This window comes from Notechis scutatus, chromosome 3 (genome assembly GCF_049901735.1).
Source record: "Notechis scutatus isolate UNSWTSFEM ecotype Mainland chromosome 3, rNotScu1.2, whole genome shotgun sequence".
NCBI classification, from domain to species: Eukaryota; Metazoa; Chordata; class Lepidosauria; order Squamata; family Elapidae; genus Notechis; species Notechis scutatus.
In genome coordinates, this window is record NC_142011.1 from 3,782,843 (window position 1) to 3,798,128 (window position 15,286).

Here is a 15,286-nt window from a genome sequence, read left to right on the forward strand (position 1 = left end):
AAGCTCTTGTCTTTTGGCTTGGATTTAATACATCCTATTGACCTAAATGATCTGAATTCTTGGTCTTTAAAAAAGGATTTTGGAATAGGTAACGGAACAGCCTGTTCAGCTGCATGGGGCACATTTCATAAGTTCTCAATTTCACAAGCTTTAAAGAATATAACACCAAAATATATCAGGATACCTGACCCAAATACTTTTCAGAATTAGTAGGCTAAACAAAGAGGGGGAATGCAAATTGTAAAAGGGCAAATACGGAAGCTGAAATGGTTGTATGAAGTTATATGAACTATGTAGAATACATCTTCCTTTTTTATATAAATTATTTTCTCTTTTACTGTGTTAAGCACCAAATTTTAAGGAGAAAAAAAACCATGATAACTTATGACTTCGGTTACTAAACGAATGGTTGCAACTTCGGCCCTTATCATTTCAGTCGCTAAACGAATGGTTGTAAGTTGAGGACTAGCTGTAATGGCAAGACAGCGGGAGCAAAGGGCTGGCCTAGATCCCAAAATTGATTTTGCCCTCTTTTTTTTTTTGTCTTATTTGTTTGTTTTGATTGACATTTCATTTTGGACACGTTCTTTTTCCTCCTTCGTTCCCTCCAAACTGAACTCAGCTTTCCTTGTCAACTCTTTAAATGGATTCTTTACATTCGATTTCTCCAAATCTCAGCCGGAGAATTGAGAGGATTTATTTGCTTGGCTAGCAAAGCAGGGTAAGGAACAATAATCAGCTTCGTTGCCCTTGATATTAAAAAAAACAAAAACAGAACCAGATTTCCACTATCGGGAGTCCACCATTTCATTTAGCAACTGTTCAAAGTTACAACGGCACTGAAGAATGGGACTTATGACTATTGTTCAGAGCTACAACCTTTGCAGCATCCCCACGGTGACGTGACCAAAATTTAAATGCTTTGGCAATTGATCTGTATTTATGACGGATTGCAGTGTCCCGGGGTCCTTTTGCAACCTAAAGTCAATGAGGAAGCCGCTTAACAACCGTAGGACTAACGTAACAACTGCAGGGATTCACTTAACAACTGGAGCAAGAAAGGTCATGAAATGGAGCAAAATCCATTTAAGAAATGCCTGACTTAGCACAGAAATTTTGGGCTTCACTGTGGTTCTAAGTCTGTAGAACCAAGCCGGTTTTTCTGCAGGGACACTGAGTAAAGGAAAGAAAGTTATTTTTTTTTTTGTCTCTAGCATCAAAGCAAAGATGCTCTTTCCAAGATCAAATATGGGATGTCTTCGAAGCATAGGCAATTAAAATAAAGGAGAAAATTGAGATGCAAATATAACGATGGCTAGTTAAAAGCATTCCACCTTAAAAGTATGCATTTTAAAAAGAAGGAGAATTCCCCCGAGGAGGAGGTGCATGCGAAAGTATCAGCCTCTGCCATTTGAATAAAAGATGCAATAGGAAATGTTATTTATTTATTAGATAATAGAATAGAATAGAATAGAATAGAATAGAATAGGAATAGGAATAGGAATAGAATAGGAATAGGAATAGAATAGGAATAGAATAGAATAGGAATAGAATAGGAATAGGATAGGAATAGAATAGAATAGAATAGAATAGGAATAGAATAGAATAGGAATAGAATAGAATAGGAATAGGATAGGAATAGGAATAGGAATAGAATAAAATAGAATAGAATAGAATAGAATAGAATAGAATAGAATAGAATAGAATAGAATAGAATAGAATAGAATACTTTATTGGCCAAGTGTGACTGGACACACAAGGAATTTGTCTTGGTGTAAATACTCTCAGTATACATAAAAGAAAAGATATTCGTTAAGAATCAAGAATCATAACGTACAACACTTAATGATAGCCATAGGGTACAATCAGCAATCAAATTATCTTGCCTTTTGATGAGTAACTCAATGTCAGCTGTGGAAGCCATATTAGCACCAGTCATTTCCACATTGCCACATTCTTGAGCCCGGGGAAATGGGAGGGGGGAATTTCTTGAAGTGTATGTGGTTAGACATAATAGCATTTTTCTTCTAAGTCAAGGTCATGTTATTTCTGCACCTGGGTGAGAGGACGTCTCAAGTCGGGACGGAGGGTGATTGGGGCATGTGATGCCATGAGGGGAGCAGGGGGTTGGATTTGTAATTGCTTACTTATCGCAAAAGGAACCCGCAACTTTCAGATCTGGGATTTCCCAGATGTGCCAGTTTACTATTCAAACAAAAAGAACCTTGGAGAGGACGATGTCTGGATCGGAGTTATTTGTTGGAGTGGAGGTTTTCTGGAATGCTGACACACAAAGTGGGTAACACACCTAATGCAGGTAGTCCTCGATGTATGACCACAATTGAGCCCTGAATTTTTGTTGCTAAGTGAGGGATGTGTTAAGCTACAAGGCAAGAAGATCCTTAGATAGGGAAGAAATCACTTGATATACAGTTCAAAAATATTAGGTTTGGAATCTGTTCTTTAGCTGGGAAGCATCATTTGTGTTGAGGGCCCCTGGGTGCTCTCTGAACTTGATCTTGCAGACGTTTCATGAGCCAACTAGGTTACATCATCAGTGCTAGAAGGGAGTGGGGTTTGCTCTGTTTATATTCTAGTGGCTTGGCCTTTCAGTACAGGTAGTCCTTGACTTACGACTAGATTACAAGATCAGTGAGCCGTCATTTCTGTTGCATAGCGAGACGTTTTTGTTAAGTGAATTTTGCCCCGTTTTATAACCTTTCTTGCCACAGTTGTTAAGTGAATCACTGTTGTTAAGTGAATCTGGCTTCCCCATTGACTTTGCTTGTCAGAAGGTCGCAAATCACCTTGAGACAGTGCAACCGTCATAAGTACATGCCAGTTGCCGAGCCTCTGAATTTTGATCATGTGACCGCGGGGATGTTGCAACGGTCCTAGGTGTGAAAAATGGTCATAAATCCCTTTTTTCAGGGCCGCTGTTACTTGGAACATCATTAAATGAACTGTTGTGTGTCAACAGTTCTTTATCACATTTAGAGGCCGCCCATATGTACTCTATTCTCCAAATTTTTTATTTCAGCTTGACAGTTGATTGTCACCACAAAAACTCCAGCCAGTTGTTCCTTCGCCAAGAACTGTGGATGTAGTTACAGGTAATGCTCTACTCACAATCATTCATTGATCAGCCGTTCTAAGTTACGACAGCGCTGAAAAAAAAAATAGTTATTTACAAAAGGCAGCCCTTGCATTTAACACCCATCTAAGCACCCTAGAGTCACGTGATCAAAATTTGGGCACTTGGCACCTGGCATGGATTGGTGACAGGTGCTCCATCCCGGGGGGTTGGGATTGCGACCTTCCCAACAGAGTTCTGACAAGCAAACGAAGCTGGATTCTTTTAAGGACCACATGAAGCGCTTAACGGCCAGGTGGATTTTTCTGAAGGACTGTAATTAACAGCCCTGGCAAAAAGGTTGTAAAATTGGCTGTGTTTCTGTCAAATTGGCTGTGATTCATTTAACAGCCAGCTTGCTTAATGCTGGTCCCAATTGTGTCCATTAAGTCGAGAAATGGGCGTTGGTCCTTACCTGATCGCCCCTTCTAGGCGAGCTTAGCGAGGAGCATCCAGACTGTGGGATGTGCTTCTGAGTCCTCTTCTTTCAGGCTGAGCTTTAGGCGAGGAACGCTCCGCCCCTCCCACGTGGCATCGCGCAGCGTCTCCCCAGTTTTTTGCGATAACGAGAAGAGAAGTTATTAATCCTATCTAATCAACTATTGGCTCCTTGGCTGAAAACAGGAGTCCCCACCAGACGGAGATGCTAGGGTGGGGCTGGATGCTCCTCGCGGCTCGCCTAGAAGGGCGTATCAGGTAAGGACCAACGCCCCATTCTCCTCGAGCCGCTCGGAGCATCCAGACTGTGGGACATACCAAAGCTTGGCTGTCCTATGGGTGGGACTCCGTCTGGCCGAAAGCCCCTCCGGATCATTGACAACCCTCTGTAAGACCCGCCGGCCAAAGGAGGCCTCAGCTGAGGCATACGTATCGATCTTGTAATGCCTGATAAACGGGACGGAGAGGCCCAGGTGGCTGCCCTACAAATGTCAGTAATGGGGGCTTGTGTGGCCCAGGCCGCGAAGTGGCTGCACTCCTGGTGGAATGGGCAGTTATTCCACCGGTGCCGGCAGAGAATGGGAAAGGTAACACCTGGCGATGGTCGCCCTGATCCAGCGGCTGATAGTGGAAGGAGAAACCTTGAGCCCTAGTGTCTTGGGTTGAAAGGACAGGAAAAGAGATTCCGACCTTCGTAAGGACTGAGTGCGCTTAATATATATACGCAAAGGCCCGTCTAACATCTAGGGTGTGCCAAAGAACCTCCCTGTTCCCGGAGGGTCTAGGGCAAAAATTTGGTAGAACCAGTTCCTGAGATCTATGGAAGGCGAGTTAACTTTGGGTAGGAAAGTGGGGTCAGGCGCAGGACGACCCGGTCTGCATGGAACACACATAGATCACTCCTGACTGACAGAGCTGCTAATTCCGACACTCGACGAGCAGAAGTGATGGCTACTAGAAAAACTACCTTAAAGGTGAGGAACTGAAGAGATGACTCCCTCAAAGGCTCAAACGGAGAACGTGTAAGAGAAACTAGGACCTTGTTGAGGTCCCATGTGGGAAACCTGTGAACAGTGGGAGGGCACAGGTTGGTGGCACCCCTAAGGAAGGATCTAACCCGGGGTGATGGGAAAGGGAGCCGTAGTTATCACAGGAGACCACTGTTGAGAGGGCAGAGACTTGTCGTCTCAGGGTGTTAGGTGCAAGCCCCTTGCGAAGGCCTTCCTGAAGAAATTCCAGAATCTGAGCCACGGAGGGAGAGAGGGTCAACCTGGGACCCACTACACCACTTGCAGAACCCCTTCCAAGTGGCATCATAAATTCGTGTAGTGGAGGGTCGCCTGGCGGCCAAAATAGTGTCGATGACATGGCTTGATAGGTTCTCGCTAGTCAGACGGATCCGCTCAACTTCCAGACGGCTAACTGTAGCCATTGAGGCTCCGGATGTAGAAGGGGCCCCTGAGAGAGGGAGACCCTGTCCGGGGATCCGCCATGGGGCGCTACCGATAGGTTGCGGAGGTCCGCAAACCACGGTCGCCTGGGCCAATAGGGAGCCACCAGGAGAAGGACTGCCCTCTCCTGAATGAGTTTCTGAATGACTCTGGGCACTAGCGGGAGCGGAGGGAAGGCATATAGGAGCCCTGGGGGCCATGGGCAGCGCAGAGCATTGTGGTTCTCCGCCCGTGAGACGGATACCGGGAGAAAAACCGTGGAAGTTGTGTGTTGGATGGGGAAGCGAACAGATCCACCACTGGAAGGCCGAATATCCTGGACGCTTCCTCGAACAGGGATGGATGAAGTCGCCATTCTGCTTGGTCCACCGTGGCCCTGCTCAGCCAGTCCGCCTGGGTATTGTCTATCCCGGAGATGTGTTCGGCTTTTAGTGATAGGAGGTTGGCCTCTGCCCAGCGGCAAAGGCGCTCGGCTTCCCTCATCAGTTGAATTGACTGGGTGCCCCTTGCCTGTTGATATGGGCCTTGGCCGTGACGTTGTCTGTGAGAACGAGAACATGGCGACTGCGGATCTGGGGGAAGCAGCGCAGAGCCAGATGGACGGCATGGAGCTCTAGCCAGTTGATGCTGCATCTTTGTTCGGTCGGCGACCATTTGCCTTGCGCCGAGAGTGAGTTGAGATGAGCGCCCCAACCGGATAGACTTGCGTCGGTAGTGACGGTGAGTCTTTGAGGCTCCGCAAAGAGGTGGCCTCTGTTGATGGCGGGATTGGTCCACCAGAGAAGAGACGTGAGGACCTTTGGAGGGACCTTGACTCTGATCTTGAGTTGCTTCTTCCGGATCTTTGGAACGGGAGCAGGAACCACTGGAGGGGCCTGCTGTGTAAGCGGGCCCAGGGAATAATAGAGATGCATGACACCATTTTTCCCAACAATCTAGAGAGGTCAAGCAAGGCCACCCTCCTAGAACGTCTAATTTGTTTGACCAGGGTTTGAATGCTAAGAAACCTCTCTGGGGAGAGAAAAACTCTCTCTGAGACCGAATCAATTATGGCACCCAGGTGGTTGATTCGGGTGGAAGGGGTAAGTTGGCTCTTTTGCCAATTGACTAGAAACCCGTGTGCCCGTAGGGCGGAAAGGGTGACCCTGGTATCCCTGACTGCCTGGGACTTGGACGGGGACAGGATAAGGATATCGTCCAAGTAGCAGTGGAGGCGGACAGGAATGCTCCTGAGGTGGGCCGCCAGGGCCGCCAGGACCTTGGTGAAGGTCCTGGGGGCCGAGGCCAGCCCAAAGGGTAGGGCCACGTATTGATAGTGAAGGCCATTATAACAGAACCTAAGGAATTTGTGATGAGAGGACCTGATAGGAATATGAAGGTATGCCTCAGAGAGATCTATGGAGGACAGCCAGTCTCCCCGCCTGGTGCCTAGGAGAATGGATTGCAAGGTGTGCATTTTGAATTTGCGCTGGATAAGGTGACAGTTGAGCCGTTTCAGGTCTAGGATGGCTCTCCAGCCCCAGAATGTTTGGGCACGACAAAGAGATGGGAGTAAAATCCCTTTCCTCTCTGAGCCGGAGGGACAGGTTGAATGGCCTGAATATCAAGCAGGTGATGGATGGCTGCCTCCATTAATGCACGTTTGGTGGGATCCCCTGAGGAGGGGATGGGAAGAAACGATCAGGGGAGTGGATTTGAACTCGAGGCGAGACCAAACCTTATTGTGTCTCTAACCCATGCATCGGAAGTGGATTTGTCCCATTGGGCGGCGAAGTGGCGGAGGCGGCCACCAATGGGGAGGGAGAAGGAGGCTCTACCTTCTGCGGTAGGGCCTTCCTCCCGTACCCGAAAGGGTCTCTTATAACCACCCCTCGCCTGGTCCTGTCGCCTGAGTCCGTGCGATCCTGGGATCGGAAGGAAGGGGGTCGGGGGAATCTGGGCGGGAAGGGGGTTGGTAGAAAGGGCGGGGAAAGCTCCTCCGAAAGGGCTGAGAGCCCCTGGTCTCCGATCTTCGAAGAAGGGAAGGCAAGTACTTCCTCTTGCTGCGACCCTCGACCAGCAGGGGTTCGAGGGCCGGGCCAAACAGTTTGTCTCCTGTAATAGGGGCAGTGGCCAGCTTGACCTTATTCTTTACGTCCGCCTGCCAGTGTTTGAGCCATAGCAGGCGACGAGCCGTGACGTGGGACGTGATGGCCCTGGAAGGGTGGATATCTCTCAGTGCCGAATCAGTCGAATAACGCCTGAGGCCTAGAGTTGAATAGGAGGCCTCTGGCAGCCAGCCTCCAGACAACAGAAGAAAAAAACCGGAGGGGGGGGAGGCTGCAACTTCGCCCCGAAAAGGGCTGCGGGAGGCCAACAAGCACTAACCAAGACTAGCCAGGCAGGTCGATGGGCAGCTAGGCTTTAACCCTGGGCCTGGAGATTTAATTCACCGCAGCTGAATATTAAATAAAAAGAAACTTTCAGCGCCCGGCCACGAGGTGGAGCCAAAATGGCGTCCTCGAGCTGAACTGCCTGGGCGCCTTCGGGACGGAAGAAAAGGAAGGCTTGGCCGGTCAGCTCGGCGCTCCTAAAGCCCTAGGGGCGATAGCCCTCCCGGTTGGCGTTTAGGGTGGGGGGAATCCAGCGGAGGAGCGCGTGCCACAGGCAACGCGCAGGCAGCGACACGATCTGATAAGGGTGGGGGGGCGTCGCGCTGAAGGCGCTGCGAGCCCGCAACTTCGCCCTGAGGACAGGGAAGAAATTTCCCTTGAGTCCTGACCCTTTGCGCAGGAGGAGGAAGGAAGCAAACCTTATTAGGACGGAGGATTCAATGAAACAGCCAAGGAGCTCTTTGAAACGCAGCCTGATTCTTCGAGGCTGAGCAAAAGACTGGGGAGACGCTGCGCGATGCCACGTGGGAGGGGCGGAGCGTTTCCTCGTCTAAAGCTCAGCCTGAAAGAAGAGGACTCAGAAGCACATCCCACAGTCCGGATGCTCCGAGCGGCTCGAGGGAGAATATCTGTATTTTTTTGGCATATGAAGGAACAGGTACCTTTTGAGAATCAACCCATCCTCTGATGATTACACAGTCTGAAGTGACTGCTGAACACACACAAACACCTGGAAGTTTACTCCTTTATTCTATTTCCAGCAAAGGCCCAGCATCTAAAAATGCCAAACAAAACAACAACAAAACCTGCCCAATTTGCAAAACTCCTGACATTATGCTGATTTCAGCTTATGCTGAGGAAGCGCTAATTGATTTATACAATGGGGTGTGGGTCTCCTCACCTTCCTTTCCTGCCAAATTGCTGGAGGGTCTGAAGAGCAGAAAGGAAACGCCTCTCCCTTGGCATTTATTTGCAGGAGGCAATGCCCTTTCTGTGACGACCCAGGGTGGGATGCAAAAGCAACAGAGTCCCAAAAACAGGTGAAGTCCCTTTAATTCCTTCAAGTTGGCTTCAAAGCTCCAAGTATCCTCAACTGGAGACAAAAAAAAAAAACCTCCCCCACAAGCAGTTGCAAAAAGGAGGAAATGTCGTTTAAACTAAAAATACCTATGAATGATAACTAGGAAAAAACAACACAAACCACACACTGAAGCAATTAAGGGAACCAGGCAAGATAAGGGCTTGAAGACGTCCACAGATATCGGAACACACACTGGGAAGGACGCCAAACTCAGGTAAGAACGGACAGACTAGAAATATTTTCACGCTTTGTTTCCAGCACTGGCTTATGCACAGTCCAGTCCTTTTAAATAGTTCTCACAGCTGCCACCCATGAAGGGGATCAAGGCCCTTTCCTCCCCCGTAGACCACACCATTCACGTTTGTCCCTTATCCCCTCCTCCCTGTGTGCCCTAGGATGGAGAGGGGGTGGGCCTGGGTCCTCCTCTGACTGCCCAGCCAGCCTATGCCCTTCCCCAGCCTCCGAAGCCACACTTCTACTCCTTGTCCGCTGTTCCTCCTCTCCCTGGAGTCAGTCTCCAACAGGGGCATGACACTTTCTTTCCCCAAATATTACCTTGGCGGAAAGCTGTGGATTGGATTTCTCTCCCATTAAGTATGCCAGGGCCAGCAAAAATAAAGGGTCACATACTGTATGTAGAAGATTTAATAGGAAATTAGGGAAAATAGGAGTATTAGGTATGTTTGCTGCCTTGAGGGTTTTTTTCCAACACACACAGACACAAACATCCATCCATATCCATATATCTCTATGAGGGTGGAAGTTGGTTGTGGGTTGGTTTCCAAACATTTCATTATCAGGTCTAGATAACATCTCTCTCTCTATTTCTACCTACCTACATACCAACCTGTAATACTTGACTTACAACAGTTTGTTTAGTGGCTGTTGGAAGTTACACCAGCACTGAAAAAGTGACTTATAGCCATTTTTCACACTTACGACCACTGCTGCATTCCCCCATGGTTACGTGATCAAAACTCAGCCAGTCATTTAACAAAGTGAGTAATAGAAATGTGGGGTTCAATTGTTGGTTGTAAGTTGAGGAAACTCTGCCCCCCCACCAAACACACACACACACACGTATGTATGTATAAAATACACACACACACACCAACACAAAATCAATAAAACACATAAAATCAATAAAAAGTAGAAAGAATAATCACAGTAAGAAAATAAAAAAGTCTGCATAGTGGATGTGACAGTACAGGGAAGCAGCAGAAAAAGAACAGGAGGAAATCACAAAGTATATATGTGTATGTGTGCATGTGTATCTGTACATGTGTAAACACAGACACGCACACATATATATACAACAGTATATATATATGCTATAGCACCCAAAAAAATCCCCACAGAATCCATCATATGTGCAGTAGAATCCAGCCTAACTAAATTAAATACAGATGAAGCTGATAGAATAAGACACCAAGTTACTAACATCCTATGCACAAGCAAACCACCCAAAAGCAACTTGCACAAAGAAGAACTAAAAGCGCTGCAAGCCCTAAAAAAGGATAGCAGCATAATCATACTTCCAGCAGACAAAGGGAATGCCACAGTAGTAATGGATAGAAAAGACTATGAAACAAAATTGACAGACCTACTCCAAGACTCCACATACAAACCCATAAACACGGACCCAACCACAAATCTGGAAAAATTAACCAAGAAGAAAATTATAACCAGCCACACAAGGAAAGAGATCCAACAGACGATCATCCCAAGAGAAAAATCTTCCAGATGCCCCAAACTATACGGCCTCCCAAAAATACACAAAGAAGGCATACCTCTCAGACCCATAGTCAGCTCCAGAGGAGCACCACTACAAAACCTAGCTAAACACTTAGCAAAACAGCTACAGCCCCATGCTGAAACAGCAGCTTCACATGTACAAAACTCATACCACTTCTTGGAAATGATCAAAGATCTACACGTGGAACAAGAAGATCTGCTTGTAAGTTTCGACGTGGTTTCACTATTCACTCAAGTCCCGATAAAAGAAACTCTTGAAATCATCAAAAATAAATACCAACCAGCTAAACACCTCATGGAACTAACAGAACACTGCTTAACCAACACATATTTCATATACAAAGGACAAAGATACAAGCAAATTGAAGGAGCCCCTATGGGATCACCACTGTCACTCATCATTTGAAACCTGTTCATGGAAGAATTCGAATCCAGAGCCCTGGCTAATGCCACCCACAAACCCAAACTATGGTTAAGATACATCGATGACACATTTGTGATTTGGCCCCATGGAAAAAAAAACCTAAATAATTTCCTAACACACCTAAACAGCACACACCCCAAAATCAAGTTCACCATGGAAACGGAAACAAACAAACAACTACCATTCCTAGATGTACTAATCTACAAAAAACCAGATGGCACACTAGGACACACCATATACCAGAAGAAAACACACACCAACTGCTACCTCAACGCCCAATCCCACCACCACCCAGCACAGATAAACTCTGTGGCCAAAACACTACTTGCAGATAAGACACACATAAAGACTGAACTATGCACCCTGACCAAAGTACTGACAGCCAATGGCTTCCACAAAAGCAAAATCACCAGCTTGATCCACAAAAACACACTGAAACATAACAGAAACCCAGAAGATGAACAGACCTATGGAACAGCTGTCCTGCCCTACATAAGAGGTACTACAGACAAAATCAGTAAGATACTACACAGGCATCACATCAAGACTGCAAAACAGACAGAAAAATAGCAGCCATCCTTAGAAACCCCAAAGATAAAACTGACCTGGAAAACCAAGGCATATATGAAATCCCTGTGCATCATGCCCGGCCACATACATTGGACAGACCAATAGAGGAATAAGTACCCGCCTGGATGAACACAAAAATGCAGTCAAAAAGCTGGAACACACTTCCTCACTAGTCCAACACATGGAAGCCTCAGGTCATAGCATCAACTTCAATGGCACCAAAACCCTAGCCACTATAGAAAACCCCAGCCAGAGAATTATCAGAGAAGCCATAGAGATTGAAAAAAGACCAGAAACCATGAACAGAAGAGATGATTCCACCAGACTGTCAATTATTTGGAAGCCTGCACTCACAAACAAAAACTCTCCACACCACAAGCCATGCAAACACCTGGGCACAAACAGATCCCCCTGATACCTCCAGCTCAAACACACCCCAACCAGGCACCCAGATGAAACCCAGCTTCCTAACTAATGATAGCCGTCCATTCACCCGAAGCCAAGCTGCACTAAAGGCCTCCATTAAAGTAACACAATGCTGCCAGCCAATCAAGATACAAAAGAACCAAAAAACAGACAGAAGATATCAGAGACACCCATCAAGCAGAACACAGCAAACTCGAGACCAATAAACACAGACCAAGACTCCCAACCAATCAGGATGAAGAAAAACCATTCTGGCACAGCAGTAGGCTAGCCCCAAATTTAAAACTGAAATGGCTGTGAAAGTCTGACTCACAGACGAACACAATACAGAAGCCTGATGATGGCAGATGAGATTCTGCCGAAAAGTTGCTACAACTTTAAAAGCACAACTATAATGACATGGGAAAATACCCAAACAAAGCTGAATACCATTCATGTAAGTACCCGCGAAAACTTAAGAAAACAGTATATACCGTATACACACACAGAGAGAGGTACATACATACACATAGTTCACCACTTACAAGCAGAATTGAGTCCAAAATTTCTACTGTTAAGTGAAACATTTAAGTGAATTTTGCTTCATGTTACTACCTTTCTTGCCATGGTTGTAAAGTGAATCACTACAGTTGTTAAGTGAGTGACACAGTTGTTAAGTGAATCTGAATTCCCCATTGACTTTACTTGTCAGGTCGTAAAATGGGATCGCATGACCCTGGGATACTGCAACTATCATAAATGCAAGTCAATTGCCCAAGCGTCTGAATTTTGATCACATGACTGTGGGGATGCTGCCATGGCCGTAAGTGTGAAATATGGTCATAAGTCACTTTTATCAACGCCCTTGTAGCTTTGAATGGTCAGTAAATGAGCTGTTGTAAGCTGTTGTAAGACTATGTGTGTGTGTTACGTGTTGTAAGTTGAGGACCATGTGTGTGTTACTACGTGATGTAAGAAGACAACTATGAGTGTGTGTTATTACATGTTGTAAATTGAGGACTACATGTGTTACTATGTGTTGTAAATTGAGGACTGTGTGTGTTATACATGTTGTAAGTTGAGGACTGGGTGTTACTACATGTTGTAAGTTGAGGACTATGAGTGTGTTACATGTTGTAGGTTGACATGTCTGTTACATGTGCTACTATGTATTGTAAGTGGAGGACATGTTACTATGTGTTGTAAGTCAACGACTATGTGTGTTACATATAAGTTGAGGATATGCATGTTATGTGTTGTAAATTGAGGATTATGTGTTATACATGTTGAGGACTGAGTGTTACTACATGTTGTAAGTTGAGGACAGTGTTACTAGATGTTGTAGGTTGAGGACGTGTGTTACGTGTTGTAAGTTGAGGTCTATGTCTGTTACTATGTGTTGTAAGTGGAGGATGTGTTACTACATGTAGTAAGTCAAGGACTGTGTGTTACTACATGTTGTAAGTTAATGTGTTACTACATGTTGTAAGTTGATGACTACATGTGTTACTATATGTTGAATGTTGACTATGTGTGTTACTACATGTTGTAAATTGAGGAGTACGTGCAGATACACAAGCACACACACGATTATTTCTTTACAATAACTCAAGGCAGCCAATAATATATCGGATATGCCTTCCGCCTATTTTCACCATAACCACAACCAGGCTGTGACCCTAAACCCTAACCCCGGACAGCCATATGTCCGAAATGGTTTACGGTCTCCTGCTCGAGCAGGGGGTTAGACTAGAAGACCTCCAAGGTCCCTTCCAGCTTATTCTATTCTAATTCTAATTTTAACCCAGGCGAGACGCTCGCCCAATTGTTCGCCTTGCCTGCCTGGGGGCTCAAGGAGGGGGGCCAAACAAGTCCCTCATTGGCCGCCTCTGGGCAGTGCCGTCTCTTCTGATTGGCTGCCTCTGCCCCGTCAGAGGATGAGAAAGGCGGGGCCTCCGCGCGGCCACGCCCCTTCCCTTTCCCTCACCGCAGCGTCAACTTTTCCCTCAGGCCTCGCGTGTCTCCCGAGATCGCCAACCGGCGGGCGGTCCAGCTCGGGGCCCGCCTACGTACCTCGCTCCGCGTTGTCATGCAGCCGTGGCGGTCTCGGCTGGGTCATGGTCTCCGGCCACCGCAGAGGCTCATCCCGGCGGCCTGCCGGACTCCGTGTCTTCCTTTTCCCCCTGTCCACGCACAAGGTCCCGCCTTCCGCCTACGTAGGTGCCGCCTCCGCCAATCGCCTGCGGGGACACGCCGCGGAGGCGTAAACAGCTGGGCGTACCTTCCCCGGGGCGCATGCGCCAGCCCGCCCATCTCCTGTGATTGATAAAGTCGGGGGGGGGGGAAGAGGAGGACTTCTCGAGAGAGATAGAAAAAATGTAGAATGATGCGCAGCGCAAGCTTCAGGGATGAAACAGCAAAAAAACATAGAGGTAGAAAAATAGACTCGATTCTCTGCTTAAGTTTGGATCATCTACAGATGGTTGTCCACTTAACCATTCGTTTAGTGACAGTTTGAAGTTACAACGCACTGAAAAAGTGATTTATGACTGTTTTTCACTCTTATGACCTGTTGCAGCATCCCCATGGTCACCTGATCAAAATTCAAACACATAACATGCAACATATGCTTTGCAACTGGTTCATATTTATGATTGTTTCAATATCCCTGGGTCATGTGATGCCCTTTTACAACTTTCTGACAAGCAAAGTCAATTTAACAGCTGCAGTGATTCATTTAACAACTGCAAGAATGGTCGTAAAACAGGGCAAAATTCACATAATAATTGTCTCACTTATCAACAGAAATTTGAGGCTCACTTGTTGTAAGTTGAAGATGACCCGCACTAGAAACAAGGACAATGCAGAATCCGATTTATATGCTGCCTTTTTATTCAGAAAGAAAATTCAAGGCACTTTAAAATGAAAACAGTCCTTCCAGATGTAAAGTGGCTGAGTGAATGTATCTGCAGAACAGGATGCTGAAAATAAAATATTTATGTGTTACACTTGTTTATATTTCACTTTTCAGGAAAAAAAATCCACCTCAAGCAACTTTCCAGCTATATAAATCAGTCCAAATAAGAATAAACATTATTTCGAAACACGAAATTACATTTTCTCGGCTACCTGGAGTCACCTACATGCAAGCTGGGTAGTTAGATAAATTGGTTTAATAAAGAAATAAATAAAAATATTCCAAGATCCTTCTTTCAGAGGAGGGGGGGAGAAGAGGAGGGATGGCAGTGGCTGGAGAAGTGTGTGCAGTTCTTCCATATCCATGAGGAATAAACTGTTAGTTATAAACCATTGCAAGATTTTTAGTTGAGTGTGACCTTTGCAGGATAGGATCTGAACTGGGAAGGCCGAGTAATATCTTTTTATTTATGCATAAGTAAAAGATAGGTCTCATGCAGCTACAAGGTTAGAACAACCTTAAGATAGGGAAGAAAATCTACATACATATATTGGATTTGAAATGTGTTCTTCAGTTAGCCAACTTCATTTGTTGTGGAGGGGTCCTTGGTGCTCTCTGAGCTTGGTCCTATTCTTGCAGATGTTTCATGACCCAACTAGGTTATATCATCAGAAATAGTGGGGAGTGGAGCTTGCTCTGAATTTATTTTCTAATGGTTTGGCTTTTCAGTATTGGGTCAT

At 46.0% G+C, this 15,286-nt stretch overlaps 1 protein-coding gene across 1 annotated transcript in view; it reads right to left on the minus strand.

Annotated features, from left to right (window-relative positions):
• The window catches only part of TBC1D20 (TBC1 domain family member 20), a 38,200-nt gene extending 24,361 nt beyond the window's left edge, over positions 1 to 13,839 (minus strand). The window contains exon 1 of the mRNA XM_087962420.1: positions 13,703 to 13,839. Within this exon, the coding sequence (XP_087818546.1) occupies positions 13,703 to 13,748 (46 nt within the window). The 5' untranslated portion in view covers positions 13,749 to 13,839. The remainder of the gene's footprint in view (positions 1 to 13,702) is intronic.
• Between the last annotated feature and the right edge of the window lie 1,447 nt (positions 13,840 to 15,286).